This window comes from Myotis daubentonii, chromosome 5 (assembly GCF_963259705.1).
Source record: "Myotis daubentonii chromosome 5, mMyoDau2.1, whole genome shotgun sequence".
In the NCBI taxonomy this organism is placed as follows: domain Eukaryota; kingdom Metazoa; phylum Chordata; class Mammalia; order Chiroptera; family Vespertilionidae; genus Myotis; species Myotis daubentonii.
The window spans coordinates 46305424-46327272 of record NC_081844.1 but is presented as its reverse complement, the minus strand read 5'-3'; the positions used below and the strand labels follow the sequence as shown (position 1 = coordinate 46327272).

At 36.5% G+C, this 21849-nt stretch overlaps 1 protein-coding gene across 8 annotated transcripts in view; it reads right to left on the bottom strand.

Moving 5' to 3' along the window:
- GRIA2 (glutamate ionotropic receptor AMPA type subunit 2) overlaps positions 1-21523 on the bottom strand; it is a 124146-nt gene extending 102623 nt beyond the window's left edge. For 4 of the 8 annotated variants that reach the window (XR_009453015.1, XM_059697706.1, XM_059697707.1 and 1 more), the window contains exons 1-2: positions 20980-21523; positions 20310-20450 (exon numbers count right to left, since the gene is read on the bottom strand). Coding sequence is in view for 7 of the 8 variants with exons in the window: in XM_059697706.1 (XP_059553689.1) it covers positions 20310-20450; positions 20980-21067 (229 nt within the window). In the remaining variant the exon portion in view is untranslated. The remainder of the gene's footprint in view (positions 1-20309; positions 20451-20979) is intronic. The other 4 variants (XM_059697709.1, XM_059697704.1, XM_059697703.1 and 1 more) reach the window with 2 other exon arrangements.
- Positions 21524-21849: the final 326 nt, after the last annotated feature.

Sequence of the window (21849 nt, the reverse complement as noted above, 5' to 3'; positions counted from 1 at the left end):
GTCAACATTAATGGTAGGCATCAGCAGGCTGTCAGTGCCAAGAAAAATGAGGCGAAATTAAGAACAAAAAATGCTGTAACAGGAATAAAGTAACTCCTAAGGTGAAGTTTTAACTAACAGAATATAATGAAAAAGTTTTATTCTGTATGTGAACAAATAAGTGAATGAGTGGACTGATAATTTTTTCTAAAAAAAACTATATATATGGTATCCCCCAATACACACACACACACACACACACACAGATATATATATATAGCTTAACTTGTCATGAGATGTCTCCTTTTTATTATTCTCTATATATCTTGGTGCAATGACATAAGTTTGACTCTCTCAGTTATTATTGCAGTCCTTCATTTAAAATGACATTTTAAAGTATAAAGCTTGAAGATATACATATATAGTTTTTGATAGGTGCTACAACGTATCAAAGCCAGTTAACTGAGGAAATTAAATTTGTATTTCTTCCCAAGGCTCTACGCCTTCACACTCCCCACTAACCTTAAAAACAACAACAACAACAATAAACGATAAAAAGAAAACTGAGGGAAGAGAAACATAGAGAACAAAAAAAAAAAAAGGAACATAGGTGGGTAATTGGAAGCACTCTCCCTTATTGCTTTCCCATAACTATGCTAAGATGTCCCCAGGGTCATGAAGTATGTGAGGTAAGGAGGATGTTTGCTTTGGGAATAATTGAAAAGATTGTGTGTTGTTTTTTTGGGTTTGGTTTTTTTTTTGTAAAAGGATGTGAGGAAGATGTTTTATATCACATACCCTTTTCATTATTTGTTATTTCTACTGGAGAAAAGGAGGCCTTCTTGATTTAATGATGGGATTAACTTGAGAGTGGAAGTTCTTATTTTTTTAATGTATTCATCACCTTTGCCTTCTATATATATTTGTATCTTGCAAAGATTAGAAGAGTCTGGTCCTAATTTAAAATGAATGAGAAGGAAGAGTTTGAAGATATTTAGTTAACTCATGCATTGCCCATTTCTTCAACTGTGAAAACTGACCCTGCTCTAGATAATACCCCAGGATGCAACCATTAACCTCCCTGAATCTCAATAATAGGACAGAGCAGAGCCTGATACTGTCTTTCCTGAGCCTAGTCTCCTGAGATACAGTAATATGCTTTAAATGTAGATATATGTCAACTCAGTAAGATTCTTTAGGCAATAAAGCATTAAGAACATAGGTTTTTATGCTTCTGGTTTTATTTTCTATGAACCGTATCACTCCTCAAGAAATAAAATATTGAAGCAGTTAAATTTATATCTTAAAGCTTTGAGCTCTAAATATCTATCCACAAAAAGGCAGTAATTTTTCTTCGAATGGTAGGATGCAATGATTCCTGGCAGTCCCACTGATGCATAATCACTACTCCCACGTAAGGAGTGGCTGCATAATGGTGGCTCAGAAAATAATTGTAGATCATAGAAGTCAGGTCTTTGCACTGTGAACAATCATCATTTTTACTCAAGGAATGGTCCCAGCACATGTCCCTTGCTCAATTGCAAGGCTCAGAAATAATATTCTTTATTCTATAGACACAATGACAGTAGGTCTTAACATTAACATGGTAGTTCTTGTTTAAGATCTCTGCTTTCCCCTTATGAAGATAATGTTTGTGCCCTGTTCTGGTTTAAAACCTGCAATTCCCTTTCAATCACAACTGTACTTGAGCCTCCATTTCCTTTGAATAGCTCTGATCTCAGCTTTTACCCCAAGGCTCACAAGAACTGCAAGTGCCCTTCCTCCCCCCGAATAACCCTGCATCCAGGAGCCAACTTGCACACTGCTCCAGGTGCTCCAGGTGACCTGCTCACCTTCCTGGCCCAGGCCCCAGTCCTGGATGAATGTGACAAGTCCATTTGTGTGATTATGTATGTGTCCTCACGATCAAAAAATTACCATTCCTTGCACCTCATTTCACACCCCTCTGGGCACCTTACTAATTTAAGAGTCTCAAGTTATGACCCAACTTAATTTCCTCCCCCTCAATGCCGATATTCCAGATTACACCATGTTTCCTTTCTCTGAAATTGTAGCTCCTCTGGTTTTTAATTATTAGGTAATTCATATACTGCCGTCTACTATGAGTTGCAGTTTTCTAATTCATTACCTCATAGTCATACTTAATATTTTATATACCATATTAAAAGTACATTAATATTTAACAAGCTGTTAGTTTTGATTTGACAATGAACATGCCACCATATCTCTATATTGCATATGTAATTCTTTATAGAAAATACCGCATGATTATTTTATGATACAACTTATTTCTTTCAACTTGGATTAGTTTTTCAATGGCTCCTACTATAACTAGAATAATAAGGCTTTTAATTTTAAAAACTCTACTATAAAAATAATGCTCCCACAAAAATATCTTAAGACTCATAATGACCTGTAATTTAAATACTCTCTTACAGCTAACTAGGTACAGGTAGGGTTCCTAGGTCTGGCTGGCAAGCAGGGCCGATCTATGGGGCAACTGGCAGGGTGATCAGGGCCCCCCCGCTGGCACCTGCCTTCCAACACATGGCCAAATAGTGTGCACAGGTCCACACAATGGCCACCCGTGCTTCTCTTTAACTTCTTGGGCACTTGGACTTTCCTAGTGAGAAAACTGGCAAAACAACAGTGGCAAAACCTAGGACAACACAATTACAAAAATTATTGCTTCCACGCCTCAAAGGAGTGTAATGCCCTTTAATGCTTTAGACCTTTTTCATTTTAGGGACATTGGATAAAGAAAAAAATAAAGTGTTTTGTCCTTCAGCTATGCCATCATAAACTTGAATTTGTGGGGGGAAAGCATTATCTTTCCCTTCATTCCTTCCACAAGGTTTAAAGTAATTTCAGCTTTGCCCTGACCAGGTAGCTCCATTGGTTAGAGCTTTGTTCTGATATGCCAGGGTTGTGGGTTCACTCCATGGTCAGGGCATATAGAAGAATCAACCAATGATTGTCTAAATAAGTGGAACAAGAAATCAATCAATCAATCTCTCTCTCTCTCTCTCTCTCTCTCTCTCTCTCTCTCTCTCTCTCTTTCTCTCTCTCTCTCCTCTCTTTTCCTCTCTCTAAGATCAATAAAGTAATGTCAGTTTCTTATCGGCATAGAAAATTATAAACATTTCAGAGCAAGGTGAAATTCTTTAAATTCTATCTGACTACTAAAATAAATAGAAAGTTCTTTGCATTGTCAAAACTGGTTCAAATCAAATGTAGTCTATTCTCATTATCTGTGGATTTTGTATTTGCAAATACACTTACTCACTAACATTTATTTGTGACCCCCAAGTCAATACCTGCAGCACCTCTGCAGTCATTTGCTAACCTGCAGGGCAGGGCAGGGCAGGGCAGGGCAGGGCAGAGCAGTTTTCTGAAACACACCTTACCCAGCTGAAGTTGAACATGGTAACACTACCTTCTTGTTTTGCTCTCATACTGTAAACAAGTGTCTTTTTCCGCAGCTTATTTAGTGCTAAGTGTTTCTGCACTTTTTGTGCTTTTTTTGTTGATGACATTGCAGTTTAAAAATAGACCCCAAAGCTTAGTGCTGAAGTTCTGTCTAGTGTCTCTAAGTGTGATAAGACTCTGATGTGCTTTACAGAGAAATACACGTTAGATCAACATGTTCAGGCATGAGTTATCACCATGAGGTCAATGTTAGTGAATCCACAATATATATTAAAGTGTCTGAAACAAGAACACAAATAAAACAGGTTATGTATTGATCAGTTGATGAAAAGGTTATGACCAGGGGCTCATAGGAAACTAACTGTATTTCCCCAGGAGTAATGCTTCCATGCTCACCAGTTCAGCATTGACAGCGATTTAATAGAATGTAACAACTGTGAATAATGAGAAATAACTACAGTACAGACACTTTTTAGAGAAGTGTTAGACACTTCTGAAGAGTTATTATGAGTCTAGCAATCTCCCCAGCACTTCCTTCATAGGAAGGTTACAAATCAATCTTCCAGAATTTCTTCAAACAAAAAATTATTTAGTTTCTACCAGCCAGTAATGTATCATTTGTGTGGTTATCTCTTCAGTGTGCTTTCATTTTCTAACACTAGAAATCATCTCCATTATCAACAAAGAAAAGAGGAAGGAAAAGTTGACAATAAAAAGAAATAAAAGCCCTAAATCTCCAGCTCTGTTCCTTATTTCCACTTGTGTTTCTTCTATCAAACATACTTAATTTTTTTTCTAATGAGTACTCTTAGTTGAACATTAGAGGTGTATCTGTTAAAATATATGTGAAGCCTTAACCTGGCTTATTTAATAGAGTTAAGAACCTAGAAATGCTTATAATGATCATCCAATTTAAAATTCAAAAGACATATATTTAAGATAAAATAGCAGAAAAGATATAAAACATTCAATTATGTGGCCAACATGAAGACTCTCCCAAAATAATGAGATGGCAAAGATGAAAGTTGTAAATATATAGGTTTTAAAGAACTGTTGCAGAGAGGGGAAAAAAAACACAAAACCTTGTAGTTAATAACCAAAAGAAAAAATAAGAGAGAGCTACCAAAATAAAACAAGAATCAGTAATGTGCAATGCACAAACCAAATATCTCTTATTGTTTGTCTTTGCTCACATTTTCCTGCTCACCTGTTTTACCCATTCCAATATTCTATTCACTCTTTGCTTTTTGCATCACTTTGATCCTCATTTAGAAATATGTTTTTCTTGTCCCAGTGATCCTCTATGGGTTCCAAAAGTTCGCAAAAACTATATTTTCAAACAGCCATGCAAAGAGTAGAAAGGAAAAAGGCAAAATTTGGTTAAGCATTACTTGGGTATAACTTTTCAAGGTAATCATATAATTGGTTAATGTTCTATAGCACCAAACAAATGTTATATAACTTATTATAATTGCATAAGTAAAATTAATGTTTAAAATTATAGTATCACAAAGAAATTTGGTGGATGGCTTACTTTAAAATGTTGTGTTCATTAAATAAATCTTAAGTGAGAAGGAGAAAAGTCAACTAAACAGCTACCAAGAAAGAAATAATAAAGAAAAAAGAGGAGAGCAAATCTTTTAAGGAATAACGGCTAAGAATTTTACAGATCTTAAAGGGGGATCTGTTTTCAAATTAAATGCGCGTAGGATAGAGGGAGAAATGCCCAGGTAGGCACATTATTGTAAAATTTTAGGAGAAGAAAAAAAAACCTGAAAGCTTCCCAAAAGGAAACAATAAATGCACAAAAGAATATTAATTTAACTGTTCAACAACATGTGATAATGGAAAATAAGTGTGTAATCCTTCCAAGTTCATTCTATCTATCCATCCAACTATAGAGAGATCATAAAAGAGAGAGAAAATGAAGAGCTTTATTATTGTAAGAAAATTCTTTTAAAATAAGTTATAAATGTAAATCAAAAATTAGAGAGACATTTGATTAACCAAGAAAAGACAGGCTGTCCCAGAACATCAGTTGCACAGGAGACTCAACCTAGAATGCATAATGAGAATGGAAGTCATTAGAGAGACTAGAATTCATGAGATAAATATATGATAGTAAGAGCCTAAAATATATTACAGGCACATAATACAAGTGGAAACTGGACATTTCAAATATCCAGGAAAGGAAAAAAGTTGTAAAAGGGGAAAGCAATCACAGCATAGTACTTGACTGTTCTATGAAAATAGTCAAAAAGGTATATATGTATATTTATATATGATTATGTATATAATATTTATTGACTTTAAATGTTTATAATAAATTTATATATAAAACATATGTACATAAGACCAATTAAAAATACAGCGTAGAATGCTAAATTTTCTCAATCTTGACTCAAAAATGTTGTCAACTCATAAGGTGGACAGTCAAAAGACATCTATAACTATTAAATAGAAATATGGTTTCAAGTATATAATACAAATTATGATAAAAAATAGATTAATGTAAAATAAATTATATAGATATGTTATGAATATAGTGTTAATCACCAGAAGAATGATATAGATAGGGAGAGAGACTAGCGGTAGGTGAGGATAAGCAGAAGGAAGCAAGTTGTTTTCCATCCTGTCGATGTTATTAGAACTTGCTTCATGGCCTCTCAGCGTGTGCGGACATACTGGAGGGGGACGAAACTCCAAAGACAAACATCTTAGAAGCAATACTTAAAAACTGAAAGAAAAATAATAATAAACTAGGAAAATAATTGAGCAAGTTTTTACTGGCAATGAGATAATATCTGTTGAAGATATTACTAACATTCACCAATATTCAGTTCTCTGAGGCTGGACACAAGGACAATAGTCTCCACTCCCCTGAAGCTGAATGTGGACATGTGAGTAGTTTTAACCAATGAAATGGACGCTGAAGTAGCCTGGTCTTTGTCCTTACAGAAGCATTTAATTTCCAGATGTTCAACTCTCCAGCCCCATCTTCCCCAGGCACAATGATGATGGATAAATAACTCATACAATTCAAAGGGGAAAACTACCAAAATGGCAATAATTGGGCAAAAGTCTGTAATCAACAATTCGTGAAATAAGAAACATAAATGTGTTCTAAATTTGAAAAACAAATGTAACAAGAAGAATTTTTAGCTCTCAACTATATAAGGACTTTAAAAATGATAGCACTGATTCTGACAATCTGTGAGATTAGACTAGTCATAAACTGTTGACATAATTATAAACTGGTAAATGTCCTTAGTATATATCAGAAATAAGTAAATGCTTCATGGCCTTTGATACAGTACAATTATACTTCACTTATCAGAAATGAGGAAAAGTACAGATGCAGAAGGATTCCATTTGCAGTAATATTTTAGAATGGATAAAAGAAGGTTTCACACAAAATCTATAAACTTAGGAGACCGTTAAGTAAATTATGGAGATAAATATTATAAAACTATAAAAATTAATTTTACAAATGGCTTTATTGGCATCCAAAAATTTTTCAGGTATGATATTAAGTACAAAAGCGCTTGAAAAGAACATATGTAAATGTCAACAAGTGAGTATTTCTTGGGTAAAATTAGTGATAATTTTTATTTTTATTTTGTGTTTTCCAAATTTTCTACTTTAATATGTTATTTTTATAATTAGGAAAAGTATTCTAAGGTAGCTTCAGAAATTTTTATATTAATTACAGAGTAATATTTAAATAAACATCTTGAATTCGATTTACCTCAGAAACATTATGATGTACAAGTCTTGAAAAAAAAACTTAGAAATAAATAAAAATGGAGATAAATGTGATTAAAGAGGCTATGAAATCTAAATTGGCCAAAGAAAATTAAAAATACATGAAACGCTAATGCAAACTCTGAAGTTTTAAACCCAAACAAATATTGTGACATATATTAATATTTGTTTAAACACAAGGGTCCATATGGCAAAAAGAAAGCAGAAGCAATCCCTTGAAAGAGAACAGGGTCTGTATTCCATGAAGTCCTTCAGAAAATTCTGCCTCCTTAGTCCACCTTCATCCTGCTCCATTATGATACCTTAACTGCGTTACCCACACCTTTAGTGGTACCATCTTAGGTAGAGTGGCATCGAATGGCTTTTCCTTAGTCACTTTCTTCTGCCTTTTTGAGTGGAGGGAGAAATGAGACTGAGCCACTATTTGAAAAATATTTAAATTTTTAGAAAGTGTTAGCATAAAAAGTTATTAACACTGTATTTCTACTTATGCAAATATTTTTTTATTTTCATGTAGGTAAAATTTTTGTATTCAGCCAAAGATGTATTAAAACAAACAGACGACTAGAGTTGTGCAGAAATTTGATTAAATAAATTTCATAAAACCATCATCTTGATTAAATACATTTCATAAAACCTTTCTTTCAATGCTCATGTATGACAGGGTACTAGAAAAGTCACTTCAGGGCCACATTAAGTTCAGAGTTTCACAAAATGTACCGGTTATAGAATTAGAAATTTTTCTGATGTTTGACAAAAACTACACAGTATGTGTCATACATTGTAAGGCAAACTGAAAGTATTTCTTGATGAAAGTCATGTTTTAGTATTTTGTTTAGTGCTAGAGGCCCAATGCATGAAATGCATGCAAGAGTAGGCCTCCCTTCCCCTGGCTGCCGGCACCGGCTTCCTTCTGGCACCCGGGACCTGGGCTTCCTTCTGGCCACAGGCAGGCACCTGGAACCCGGGCTTCCCTCACAGCCCCAGCTTCGTCTGGAAGGACGGAAGGACGTCCAGTTTAATTAGCATATTACGCTTTTATTATTATAGATTCCAGCTTAAATTAGACTTATGCCATAAATAGCTTGATATTTGGATTTAGAGAGAGCACAAAACTGTTTTCTAAGACAAATTAAGAATGAAATTGGATATTAGTTAATAAAACCATGAGTATCTGAGTTCCCTTACCTATCTTCATTTCATACAGATTGCTGTCTTTAGTTTTAATATTCTTTTTGTGTACACATACGGATTGTTACACTGAATTAACTTCAAAGTGTTATTCAAAAGCGAAGTCATAATCATAACCCATTACTTCAACCTTGATATAAAATAAGAAATATGCAAAACTAGCAGTACACTTAAGTGATATTAGTGCTGCGACACAAGCCAAAAAAACATAACAAAATCCTTTATTTATCCCTCTGGGCTCAGTTAATGTTTAAATCTGGCATCCGCATTTATTGATCTGAGACCCCAGTGACACAAAAGCACAATTTATAAAAATAGCACTGCTCAGGAAATAAGTGTCTTGCATAACTTTATATTCTTTACTGTAATAGAGTTTTAATCTTGTTTCTTTCACGTTTTGGGCAAATTCCCTATTTGTTTTTCATTTCCTGAGGAACTATTTACTCAAGAAGAAAACTTGATGGCATTTTAAATAAATGAGGAGAGATGGATTTCATATATAAACTAGAGGCCAGAGGGGGGGGTTAGAAGGGGGGTTGTCCCTCAGCCCAGCCTGTGCCCTCCCGCAGTCTGGAGCCCTTAGGGATGTCAAACTGATGGCTTAGGCCCACAGGTGGGAGAGGCTCCCACCACCACCACTGTACTCACCAAACATGAGCCTGGCTCAGGGCTTCTGGCTAAGTGGCACTCCCCCTGTTGGAGTGCACTGACCACCAGGGGGGCAGCTCCTGCATTGAGCGTCTGCCCCTTGGTGGTCAGTGCGCTTCATAGCGACCGGTCGTTCCACCATTCTGTCAATTTGCATATTAGTCTTTTATTATATAGGATATATAGTATATGGTAGCAATTAACTAAACATGAAATGTAAGCTTAGTTTAATACTTACTAAGCTTAAAGTATCCCTACTTTAGTATTTATATCAAATAAATCCAGATGAATCAAAGATTCATTTTGAATTAAAGATTCATTTTGAATCATGAAACCAAAATAGGATGGAGAGTAAATTAAAGGACAGGCAGTTGTATTTTTTCAAATAAACTAGAGTGGGAAAGCCTTTCTGAGTAAGGCATAAAAGTTCTGGGGGAAGAAAATAAACAATTTCTTAAGAATATATATATATATATATATATATATATATATATATATATATATATATATATATATATATATTATTTTTGTAAATCCTCACCAGAGGTTATGTTTTTATTTATTGTTAGAGAGAGAGGAAGGGAGAGAAAGAGAAACATCAATGTGAGAGAGAAACATCTATTGGTTGCCTCCAGTACATGCCCCGACCTGGGAACCCACAACTTGGGTATATGTCCTGACTGGGAATTGAACTTGCCTCCTTTTGGTGTACAAGACAATGCTCCAATCAATTCAGCCAGCCAGCCAGGGCAAGCATATATGTGTTCTTTAAAATTATGAACTGAAATCATGAATAATTTAAAAGAAAAACAAAAATCTGGGCAAAATAGCTGCAAAACACCTCTAAATCTGATTCAAAACTTAAAAAAAATTTTTTTTGGAAGCACTATAATTCACATTACTGTTAATATCATTATTTTCTCATTTGGTCACCCTGTTTTTCAACAATATATTCTACATCAGTATATCACACAATGACTTTCATCTTCCATCAATATCTTTTTTTTATAAGTGATCTAGAAACAATGACTTTACTATACATTCTAACATAAACAAATAAAAAAGATCATTCTCATACTTCAGGGAAGTATACATAATTTTAAGTGGCTTATGTGGTTTATTGCATTAGTCTCTTCTTTGTCATATATGCTATACTGGTATAGAAACAGTAGAAAAGATTCCAGTAGGAAACTAAAAATGCATTTTCTGTTGTTCTCTGCCTCTTCTCCCAAGTGCTTGTCAAAACTGTCCAAAGTTCCTAACACAAGAAGTAATAATAAAATTTCACTATTTTTGTGTGCACTTAGATTGGCCAACCATAGTACATAGTGTTTCCTGGCTACTGTGTAGCTTCGAAACAATCCTATCACACCTGATTCCCTTTTACAAAGATGACAACTGAACACTTAGATAGATTAAGCACCTTATCCAATGTCCACTTTTAATACTAGGACTAGAATTCAGTTCCAAGTATAGACTCTTAACCAATGCTATTCTGTCTCCCAAGACGTCAGAGCTGTAAACTGCATGGATCAAGGTTTTATATTTTCATGGACAAAACATTTGTGCCTTTACCATTAAGATGACAATCCTTGAGTTGTCTGTGTTCTGAGATATAAAGATAAGGATTTATGGTCCTTCACAACAAATAACTAAAACTATAAAGCTTCTCGATAAATCCTCTAAATTATTGCCTGTGTTCCTAAAAGTTCCTCTCCAAATGTAAATTAGAAATAACACTGTGAGCTAGTAAAACAGATAAAGCTATAAATTTTTTGAAAGTGCTTGGGAATTATAGAGCTCAATAACTCCATTTCATACAAAAACTAAAAACAAGAAATATTTTATTCCTCAAAAACACAAGACAGGAATAAAGAAAAATAATGACGTAAGTTGAAATGTATCTTTAAAAAAAAATAGTAAGACATACATCCTTCCTACTACCCTGGAGATGGTCACTTTCAGAATTTCTTTGCAAAAGCTTTGTAATGAGATTTTGTTTTTATTTTTGTGTTGTTTTTTCTAAAGATAAGCCCTCTTCCCACTTTAGAATTGTGGGAGCTATTTCTGTGGTAGATCATTCAAAACAGTCCCTTTAAATAGATGTAATTCACATGAATAGCTTATATGAAGCCCTTAAGGAGTGTGTCCAAAATGTTCCAAATCTAAACTACTAAAATGTATATGATAACTTTTTCAAATATATTGATGAAACTGATCACCCTATACCTTATAGTCCTGATTCTTCAGGTTGAAAGTGTTCACTGTCTCCAATTATTTCCGTCTCAAATTATCCTTTAATAATTTTTAATAATTAATGACAAAAATTACATATTGTTCAAAAGTTATCATTAATTTTGTTAAATATTCTCCTAAGACCTGCTGATATATTTTAAATATATCTAGGATTATTAAAAATATTATTCAGATGTGAAGAAATAGAATATATTACCACCAGATAACATAAGACTAAAAGTTAAATATTTCTGTGTTCTACTGGTAAACCTCATTTATCAGCCTTTATCGAACAGTTCTTGGTAACAGTACACTAAGTTACCCTGCCTCTTGGAGATTTCCTGCAGCCATGGCCCCCTTCCCACACTTCAAGAAATCTGACAATTTCAATCTGCAATAGAATTTTTTTTCTTCGACCTGAAAATACTTATTTTGGTTTATTTATTTATTTTTTATTGATTTCAGAGAGGAAGGGAGACAGAAACATCAGTGATGAGAGAGAGAATCACTGATTAGCTGCTTCCTGCACATCCCCCACCGTGATCACCTCCTATACACTCCCCACCATGCTCCCTACTGGGGATCATTGGGGATCGAGCCCACATGTGCCCTTGACCAGAATCGAACCTGGGACCCTTCAGTCCGCAGGCCAGCGTTCTATCCACTGAGCAAAACTGGCTAGGGCTGAAAATACTAATTTTGAAATTCTTGTCCTATCCTTTTATTCTTGCACAGAAATTTAAAAATATATAATTCAATTGCTGACATATCCTTACTGCAATAGACTGAACACTAATGCTAGAGAAACTGTAAAAAGAATACTAAATCTGAAACAATAGTATTTTAATGTAAAGCCTTATTTATGGAATAAGAAAACCTTTTCTTATAGCAAATTATATAACTTGAGTTTCAATTAAATTCATACTGCAGTTAGAAACGATTGAATAAGGCCATATTTTATTATAGGGAGGAAGAATCAGATAATACTTCACTATATTTTTAAAATAAGCACAGAGTATACTCAGTTTATATAAACATATTTCTATCATTTCCATCAGTATAACTGGACATTTAGACAGATTAGACTAAAAATATTTGCATCAAAGGGGCACCTTCTGAGGATCACTGAAATTCAATCAGAGTGAAAGAAATCAGGGGGCCATAAAATAAGTGAATATCATAGAATTTACAGTTTGCAATTAACTTTACATGAAAGATAAATAAGCTCTGTAAACATAGGATGCTCTGTTCAAAGACAAACTAAAACTTAGGCATTGCTCAATTCAAACTGGTTTGTATTTATATTTTAAATACTGAAATAATCAGGAAAAATGTGAATTAGCATACCTATAAATAAACTACATAAAATTATAAAGTAAAATTCTGAAGAACAAATCTAAATAGTAAAACTGTGAGATAGATATGTCAATTATTTGAGAAATCTGAAGACATATGAAAATTAAAACAATCTAAGAAACTGTCCACTCATAAATTCCTTTACTGTAATGACTCCCATATCTCCCAAGCATATTTGTTCTATTCAATTTAAAACACTTACAAGGGTAAAGACTCTAAATTTTAAATTAATGTTAGATTACAAATTAGTAGTAAACATACTGGATAATTTTTCTATATGTTAATTAATGGATAAAAATAAAACTATAATAACAAATTAGGGCTTTTGCTGAAGCAAATTTATCAATAGAATAAAACAGGTCAAAACTGCCCTAGCTAGTTTGGCTCAGTGGATAGAGTGCTGGCCTGCAGACTAAAAGGTATCCAGTTGATTCTGGTCAAAGGCACATGCCTGGGTTGTGGGCTCGATCCCCAGTAGGGGGCGTGCAGGAGGCAGCAGATCAATGATTCTATCTCATCATTGATGTTTCTATCTCTCTCTCCCTTCCCCTCTGTAATCAATAAAAATATTTTAAAAAATAAAACAAACGAAGTAAATAGAAAACAAATCCTAAAGATAGACTGCTTGAAAAAAAAAATAGAAAAAAAAGGCATCCATATAAAAAATAACACATATTAATGCAAATATTAGAAGAATTGGCTTGTGTCAAGAAACTGTGTCCATAAAATTCTCAAAGACATTCACTATAAAATATATTATGATATGGTACTTTAAAATTTTCACTAAAATAATTAACAAGGGAAATCATGATATATAATAGCTTGAGGTATGTGTGTGCAGGTGAGGGGGGTAGACTATGAAAATTTTGTTGTCATTCAAAAATATTTATAGTCACATTTTGAGGAAAATGCAAAACTAAAATGGAAGCGGAATACATCCAAAACTGTCTGGTCCCTTATAATGGATTCTTGTATTCTAATCACTTGCAACATGGCTTTTGCATCATCCTAATAACATTTGTAAATCCTCTAAAAATGTATATTGTACATATTTTAAGCAAATCATTTTTAACATATAGAAATGTAGCTTTAGGGATAAGTAAATAATAACTTTGAACATATCTAACATTTAGAGGAAAATGTAAAACATATTACACTTTTCTCTAAATAGGATTTAAACCAGATATCAAATAGTTTCTTTTGAAATCCAAATGTAGAGCAAAAGCAAAACTTTGACTTTAAAATGTATAATTTTATAATGCAAAAATATATAATATGTAATGACTTTAAGAGATAGATAATCATTAAGGGCCTCAAAGCACTGAGAACGGTGCTAGGGTTTGTGAAAGCTACACAGACAACAATGGCATGAACCTGCCTTCAAGAATGTCACATTTTTCATTCTCCAAGTAAACTTTAAAACGTGTTCATTCTATAAATTAAAATGATTAAAAAAAATGACAAAATAGTTTAAATTGAATAATACTGAAAAATAACAGATGTAGACTCCTAATCAACACCAATGTAAGAACCACATTTTTTTTTTCATCCAAATTAGTAAAATCTTCTCTGAAAACATTTTGATGTTTGAAATTTTTTTAATTGTGGGTGATTTTGAAATTTTAACTTTGAATTCAACAACTAATTTTCATTTTGTATTGAAGAAACATAGTCATATAACTGGTTTGTCACTTTGTTATTCAGATCATTGGAGAAAACCTCAGAAATTTTGACTAAAAATTGTCAAAACGAAAAAGCTAATATTTTAATGGTATCTAGAGTATCTTCTGTGGAATCCAGTTAAAAAATAAAGGAAAATAAATCAACCAGTAGCATTAACATCCCAATAAAATGTTTAAATCTGCTATGTACCTTCTGTGAAATCTACCCTTTGCTCCCTTAAAAAAACACACAAAAAACATAGTTCTGTATATCTATTCAGATTTCATTTCCTATAATAGCATTTTCTGTGCAGATTGGATACTTCTACCAGTTGTTTTTTAAGCAGAAAAGAAGGAGGAAGAGGAAGGGAACAAATACAAACTCTTTGAAAACTCAATTATTCAGTAAAACATTCTAAAATAATTAGGAAGCAACTGCTCTTTTTGAGCTTTTCTTAAAATTTTCAGGGCTGTGGGAAGTTTTACAATTTGTGAAGTGTCACTGGAAGAGATTACAAGAAGATCTAAGATTTGGGCATGAATCAGCATCCATGTCAGCATAATGTCACAGTGCATGACCCTATCACTTCAAAGGCTTGATATGAAATGGAAATGCTCTATACTTCCAGTCAGCAGGGTAAAGCCTACAATACCTCAAAAAGGAATAGCATAGGAATAAATTCTTAACATTAAGGTTCTATAGTTTCATATAGTAATTTTTATTCAGTTTCTCTTTTCCTAAAACAGAATATTTCAACCAGCACCATTCTTTGATTTCTGTTTAGTATAATCTATTATTTTCTTAAAATTCTCTTGTGGTAAGTGAAATATGAACATTTACCCCAAAAAATCTAATGAAAATTAATTATTCTTCCATACAAAGAGTTCTTTCTTTCTTTGTAACCTCTAATTGAATGACTGAATATTTACACCACTGCGTTGTAAGGTATTGTGTACTGGTACATGTGTTCATGGTTTTCTTCACATAATGAATGCTTATCATTGCTTAAAAGAATCCAAGTTGAATCTGTTTTTTATCAAATTTTGCATATCTTTAAGTCGGTACCTCCACGTTTTAGTAATTACCTCAACAAAAATGGCAAAACATGATAATCCAGCCAATCTATAACTACGTACATTCTATAATTATGAGTATACATATGTACATGTTACATTTTTGTATGTATACAACACACACGAAGTTGCACTGATAAAAAATGTAATAAAGGCTTAAGAGACATTAATTAATTAGATGAACACAGATACACAATCTCAGAGATTCATGACCAAAACCCAATGATAAGAAATACACCTTTAAAATGATTATCTGGAGAATCAAGGCTAAAGAGCTAAAATCATATTATTTTAGAATGCTCTCTCTTCGAAGAGGACTTACAATCAGTGCTATTTCTGAATGGCTTTATAACTCAAGTTTACAAAAATATTTAAAATAATCCATTTTAAAAATAAAATTGAATGCACTTTGTTGTTAAAAGGCATCAGGAATTATCTTTCAAACAGCATTTTAAATGATTTTTTTTCAAAGTAGGTGCCATTTATGTATATTTTTATTGTTTTCCTAAATAATTTTTTTTCAACGTTTCAAAAGGTATTCAGTGTGCGCAACAGTTTTATGAAAGAACAATATTTTCTCCAACATCTCCATCTGCTGGCTTAGAGAAAAAGTAGATTTTTATCTATTTCTTTAAAATGTAATATTTTATGATTTCTTTTTATGGAATTGAAATATAAAATCATTAAATTATTATTAAATAGATGAATAGCTATCTGTCAAAGTTACTCATGAAATAAATAGAAAGATTTGAGCAAGAAATCTAATACTTATTTTAAATTCCAAAAGCCTATGGGACCAAACAATCATGTTTACATCCCATTTAGGCAGTTTTATTTTAAACACGGTTTAGTAATGACAACAACATTAACATTTATTAAATTGTTTTAGAATACAATAGTATTTAGTTTTTTTTTCTAAAATCTGTTGATTTTATTAACAATATATACTATGTGGTATCAATACATATGCAATATCAAAGTTATTGTTTTCATGACAATTCTGAATTACTGCAATAAACTGCTTTTGTGTAAGAACTACTAGACCATCTTCACATCCTCATGCTAAAGTTCTTAGACAAGACCACAGTGGCCAGTGCACAGGCCTGGAACTCTTGGAAAACTATTCAAAAGGACATGGAGGAGAAAGGTTGAAAAAAATGAATTAATTTAAGAAAAACATTCATTTAGTCTCTGACAACTAGAGGGCATTCAATCAAAATGGGAGGGAGTGGGGAGAAATAAATTCTTGAGGCCCATCACTGTGGTTTCAACTGTTGAACAATCATGCTCAAAAGCTAGTCTCTTTTTTCCCCAATTTTATGGTTTGCATATTCTCATAATGAATGTTTTTGTTTGAACAGCCTTCAGGGAAAAAGACTGAAAAACTATTATCTGTACCCACGAAGGAAGGAAGGAGGATGACAGGAAAGGAGGGGAAGGAGAGGCAGGTGGGGGCGAAGTGGGGGACAGGAAGGGAGAGAGAGAGAAAAAAGAAACTGGAATCTGTCTTTATTTCCTCAGGTACCCATGGAAACAAATGGGAACAAATAGGTTCTTGCATTATCCCGCTGTGACTGTGAAAGAGAAGGATGGGGGAGTTCAGTGCCATGCACAGTCATTTTACCCACTTCAGAATATAATGACTTCATTTCATTTGCATAACCTTCACCCACTCAGTAGCTCTTGCTGGATCCTTAAGTGGTTGTCAACCTCAGCAATTCCAAATAAGTTCCTCCATCTCAGAAATAAAATTAAATTAGCAAACGAATGTCTTTTGTACTTTGAAATCATTCAAGTATGAAACGCCACTTTCTTAATATGTAAACTTAATCCTGTGCAATTTGTACGGTTTAACTAGGAGAACAAGCTCCTTTCTGAACACTTATTGATGACATATATTTAATAATGGAGTTTGAGAGTAGACTTCCTTCGATTTCTGGGAGAAATGAGAGAAAGTCATTTTGGTTTTAGCTGTCAACATATTTGATGCTGCTGCTTCCACACGGAAACGTGGACTCCCCCGACTAAAAAGGCAAGAAAACACAGCTAAGCACTGGAGGAAAATCTTGAGCAGGATATAAATGATCAAGACTCATCTGGACACATTTGATATTAGAGATTTCCATTCATTTCTTGATTGCTGACTTTGTAATTATAGTTTTATATAAGCATCTTTTTCTCTGAAAAGAGTTAGACTATTTTTACATTTTTTGTAGCCTTATGCAAAAAAAGATACATTTTACAATCTCCATATTTTGAAATTCCTAAAAGAATAAAGAAACTGAGCCACGCAAATGTTAAATGATTCACCTAGTCAATGAGTCAATGTCAACTCCAGAAAATTCTAGCCAATGAGCTCTCTTCTATAATAGTGCCTCAGTAGTTCTCTTCAGCAATCAGTAAGATACTTAAGACATGGATGTTGCAAATGCCACCATTCTGAAGTCCCATGAGGGAACCTTGAAAATGCATTCAGTTCCTCCCCATCATTTGTTTTAGTGTCCTAGAGTAATAATCCATGGAGGAGTAATTTGGGGATCTGGAGACACGTACATTTTAATTTCAGCTTCATTTTCTGAGCAAAACAAAACAAATGTGTGCAAAATGAAGATGTCACTTTCATTTATTTTTCTCAAGGACTGTAGTCAAACAAATTGTGTGTGTGTAAATGAAACCCGTGTCCTTATTATATGGATGTATCATTCTGTGGAAGTTCTTTGTGAGTTATACATGTGTTTAATACATTTACATTTCCTGTTTGCATATTCTATTTCAATAAAATTTCTATAAAAAAACAAATCTATTTTAAAATATTGAGACTGAAGACCTAAATTAGTTAACTAACCTAAACTAACCATAACCTTTAATCTTTACAAAGCTCCAATACAGTGATCCGGCATTTGTTCGAGTCAAGGAATTTTCATTTTGTTCAGTGGACCCACACCCATTTATCTCAGTCGGTCCTCTTACTATTTTCACCAAGGAGTGAACTTCTCAATCATTGACCATTTTCAAAGAGTAGAGTTTTCAATTACTTTCACCTCATTTTAAAAAACTACATACTTCCAGTAGGTTCATTACTTTTCAAAGCATTTTCTCACTAGTATATAATGAAATGCAGTTAGGTACTTAGCACAGTTGTATGTCAGTCATAATTCAGGAAAAAAACATTGGGAACTTAATACCAAATCAAATGAATACAAATCTGGTAGGTAGATAGGTCAAGTATAAAAACCTTCAAAAATTAAACTATATATCATGTATATATAGTGAGAGAGAGAGAGAGAGAGAGAGAGAGAGAGAGAGAGAGATTGAGATTTTCCAAGATAGTCTTATATTTGTAGGTTTTTTTGAAGCTGCAAATCCACTTTGAGTCTCTATCTTTCTCCTTCCTTACCCCTCCTTCCCACGCCCCCTCCCCCTGTTTCTTTTCTCACTTGGTATCAACATTTGAAGAAAACTTGTAGCATTGAAACCTTCTTAAATAGGGTCTTTATAAACAATTTAATCACAGGCATCTAATCTAATTGGAGTATCATAATGATCTTGTTCTAATGGTCAAAGAAAATTGTTTCATATCTTTAATCATCCGGGTGACAGCGGTTTCAAAATGAGTTGATAATGTTCCTGATAAGATAACCCAGCTAACCCATCGAATATATGATTAAGACTTAATATGAGGAAGTGGGATGGCACCAGTTGTTTGCCTACTGTGGCAAGAGAGCAGTTGGGCTTTTTTCTGCGGTAATTTTCCACTAGCTCCTTCACACTGTAGCCAAAATGGGAGGTGCGCCATCTGCAAAGCCCCCTCCAAATTGTGAACTATGAAATACAAACTGCAAACATCAGATCAGGGAAGAATCAGCCCAGCCCATTCGGCAGGAAATGATGGCAGCTGCTGGGAAAAGGGCAGGGAGGTACCGGGGCCGCGCCGCACAGCCCACGCGGGCGCGGGGGTTGGAGCTCCGGGATTATTCCATTGAACCCTGTGGAGACCTAATGGCTTGGATTCCATCACTTTGTAGCCTTGAGAGAGCTTCCTCGCGTGGTCCACAGCACCGCGCGGAGTGAGAGGGCTAATATGGATAACTAACTGCACAGACTAAAATGGCTGATCAGAGAGACTTCTCCAGCTTTTCAAACTCAGCCGGATCTAACTGCGTTCAGGTTCTCTTCCTCTCGCTGCCCTTGCCGGCGCCAGGCTACCTGAGAACAAAGCGCACCCGGCCGGCGAGCTGGCCGCGGCCTCGCGAGCGGAATTGCCCCTTCAATGGCCAACGGAGGGGCGAGGAACGGACACGCTCCCGCTCCACGGTGCTGGGCTGGGGAGCCCCCGGGCCTGCGCCAGCCTCTCCGCGCACCGCCCCGCGCCCCTCCGGGGGGGCGTTATGTAACAGACCCGAGCCCAACTCCGGAACCATTTCACAACTAGTCCTGTCCGAGGCGGATCACACCGGGCTCACGGCGTCTGTAGCGTGAACCCTGGGCCGCAGATCCTCACCAGGGCCGCAGGCGAGGGCTGCAGCTGCCTGGGCTCCGGCAGTCCCCGGTGGGATCTACCCATAAGCCCGACGGCGCGCCCTGGGGAACAACGTGTTCTCTGGGGGCAGGGTGCCACCAGGCGCGCAAGGTGGGGAAGGAAGGGGCCGGGAGAAGCCATCGCTATAAGCTAGAAACCCCTGAGCCTAAGGAAGCCCCCGGGCTCCAACTCCCACCCCACCTCTCCAGTGCGCACACTCTTCAATTCCTTTCGCTCCCTCCTCAACCCGCCCCCCCCTCACCAGCGGGGGTCCCCGAGAGTGCAGCCACTTTCTCCCCCTCCGCTGTCACACGCACGCGCGTGTGCCGTCACTCACACCCACACACTGAAAGACGCACACACCACCCCGCACTCACACTCGCTGGCTTTCCGCGTGCGGCGCCTGAAAGGCATGAATATTCATTACTTACAAGCATTGGTGACTGCGAAGCTGTTTGCTACCTCCAAATTGTCGATGTGCGGTGTTAGTCTGAACTCCGAAGTGGAAAACTGAACCATCCCTACCCGAAATGCACTGTATTCTTGATCTGCGCCCCTGGGAAAGAGCCCCCCTGCAAAGAACAAACACCAAGCAGGGGAATCGTGTCAGTGCCGGGAGGAAAAGGAGAGCAGCCCGCTGGTGCCCTAAGCCCAGGAGTCTCTTATTCACGCTAATAAGCGGCATAAGCACATGAGAGGGCTCTGGCAGCTGGGGCTCAAACATCCAAATAGTAACCAAGGGGTCAAGGCACAGAGTCTGAGGGCAAGGTAAGGTGGCCAGAAACATTTGCCTTTCCTCCTCATCACGAGCTTTGCATTCAGACCCCTAGAGAATCTGAGCAAACGGGAAAATGTTAGGCAGAATTAATAAAACCTGGAGGGCAGAAATGAGATCCCCCCCCTCCCCTCTATTGTATCAAGGCATCGTCTTTTCCCTTTGCTTCATCCTAAGAAAAAACATGTATATTCTAGGCAGTTTAAATCTGGAATGCAGTCAAGGTATGACATAAGTCTACATGACATGAATTAATTTGTTCACTGTGAACAAAGATTACTACCAAATTATGCACAATTCAAAAGCAGAGCACAAAGGATACCTACCTATCTGTATGCTGTTAGAAGAGACACCAAAAATTAGTCCCCATAAAACAGGAGAAAGGAGGGCAGATATATGCATAATCTTTTGCATTTCCAAGAAAAGTAGAGCATCCACAAAATATCCCCCTTTTTCCCCCTTTTCCTCCTCTTCCTTCTGTGGCCGTTTTCCTCAGCACATTAGATCCTCCGCATTTTTGAAACAGCAATTTAGCACCAAGCTGCTACAACCCTGAAGTGGAGGCAGAAGAATTCCTATTTCCCAGGTCCAGCTGGTGGCTGCCGATGCCCTGCGCCCTGTCCCAGCTCCTGAAGTCCAGAGGACTGGCTGGATGCAGTTTTCAGCGGAGCTGCCGCTGTGGTCCCAGGGCTTGGAATATTCAGCACCCTCCCATGCACTCACACACACTCACCCTCTCTCGCGCTCTCTTCTCCCTCCTCTCTCTCTCTCTCTCTCTCTCTCTCTCTCTCTCTCTCTCTCTCTCTCTCTCTCTCTCTCTCACGCGCGCGCGCGCTCGCGTACACACACACACAGCAGACACACACACACACACACATACACACACACACACACGCAAGTCACAGAGAGGGGCAGGCAGTCCCGGACGCGCGTGCGCGGCTCGCGGCAGGCTGCTGGCGCGCGCGCCCACCCCTCCCCCCCCCCCCCCGCCCCGGCCCCGAAACCCGCACCCTGCACAGCCCGGGCCGCGTCGCGTGCGCGGCGCTGGGAAAGCGCGGCTCGGAGCCCGGCCGCGGGTTTCCCTTGGCGAGACCTCGGGTCTCGCGAGCGGTCGCGCCCACCGCTCGCTCCTGCCTTTCAGCACCGAGGACAGCGCCCAGCCTGGCGCTACCTTTGTGTCGCCTGTGCAGCTGCCT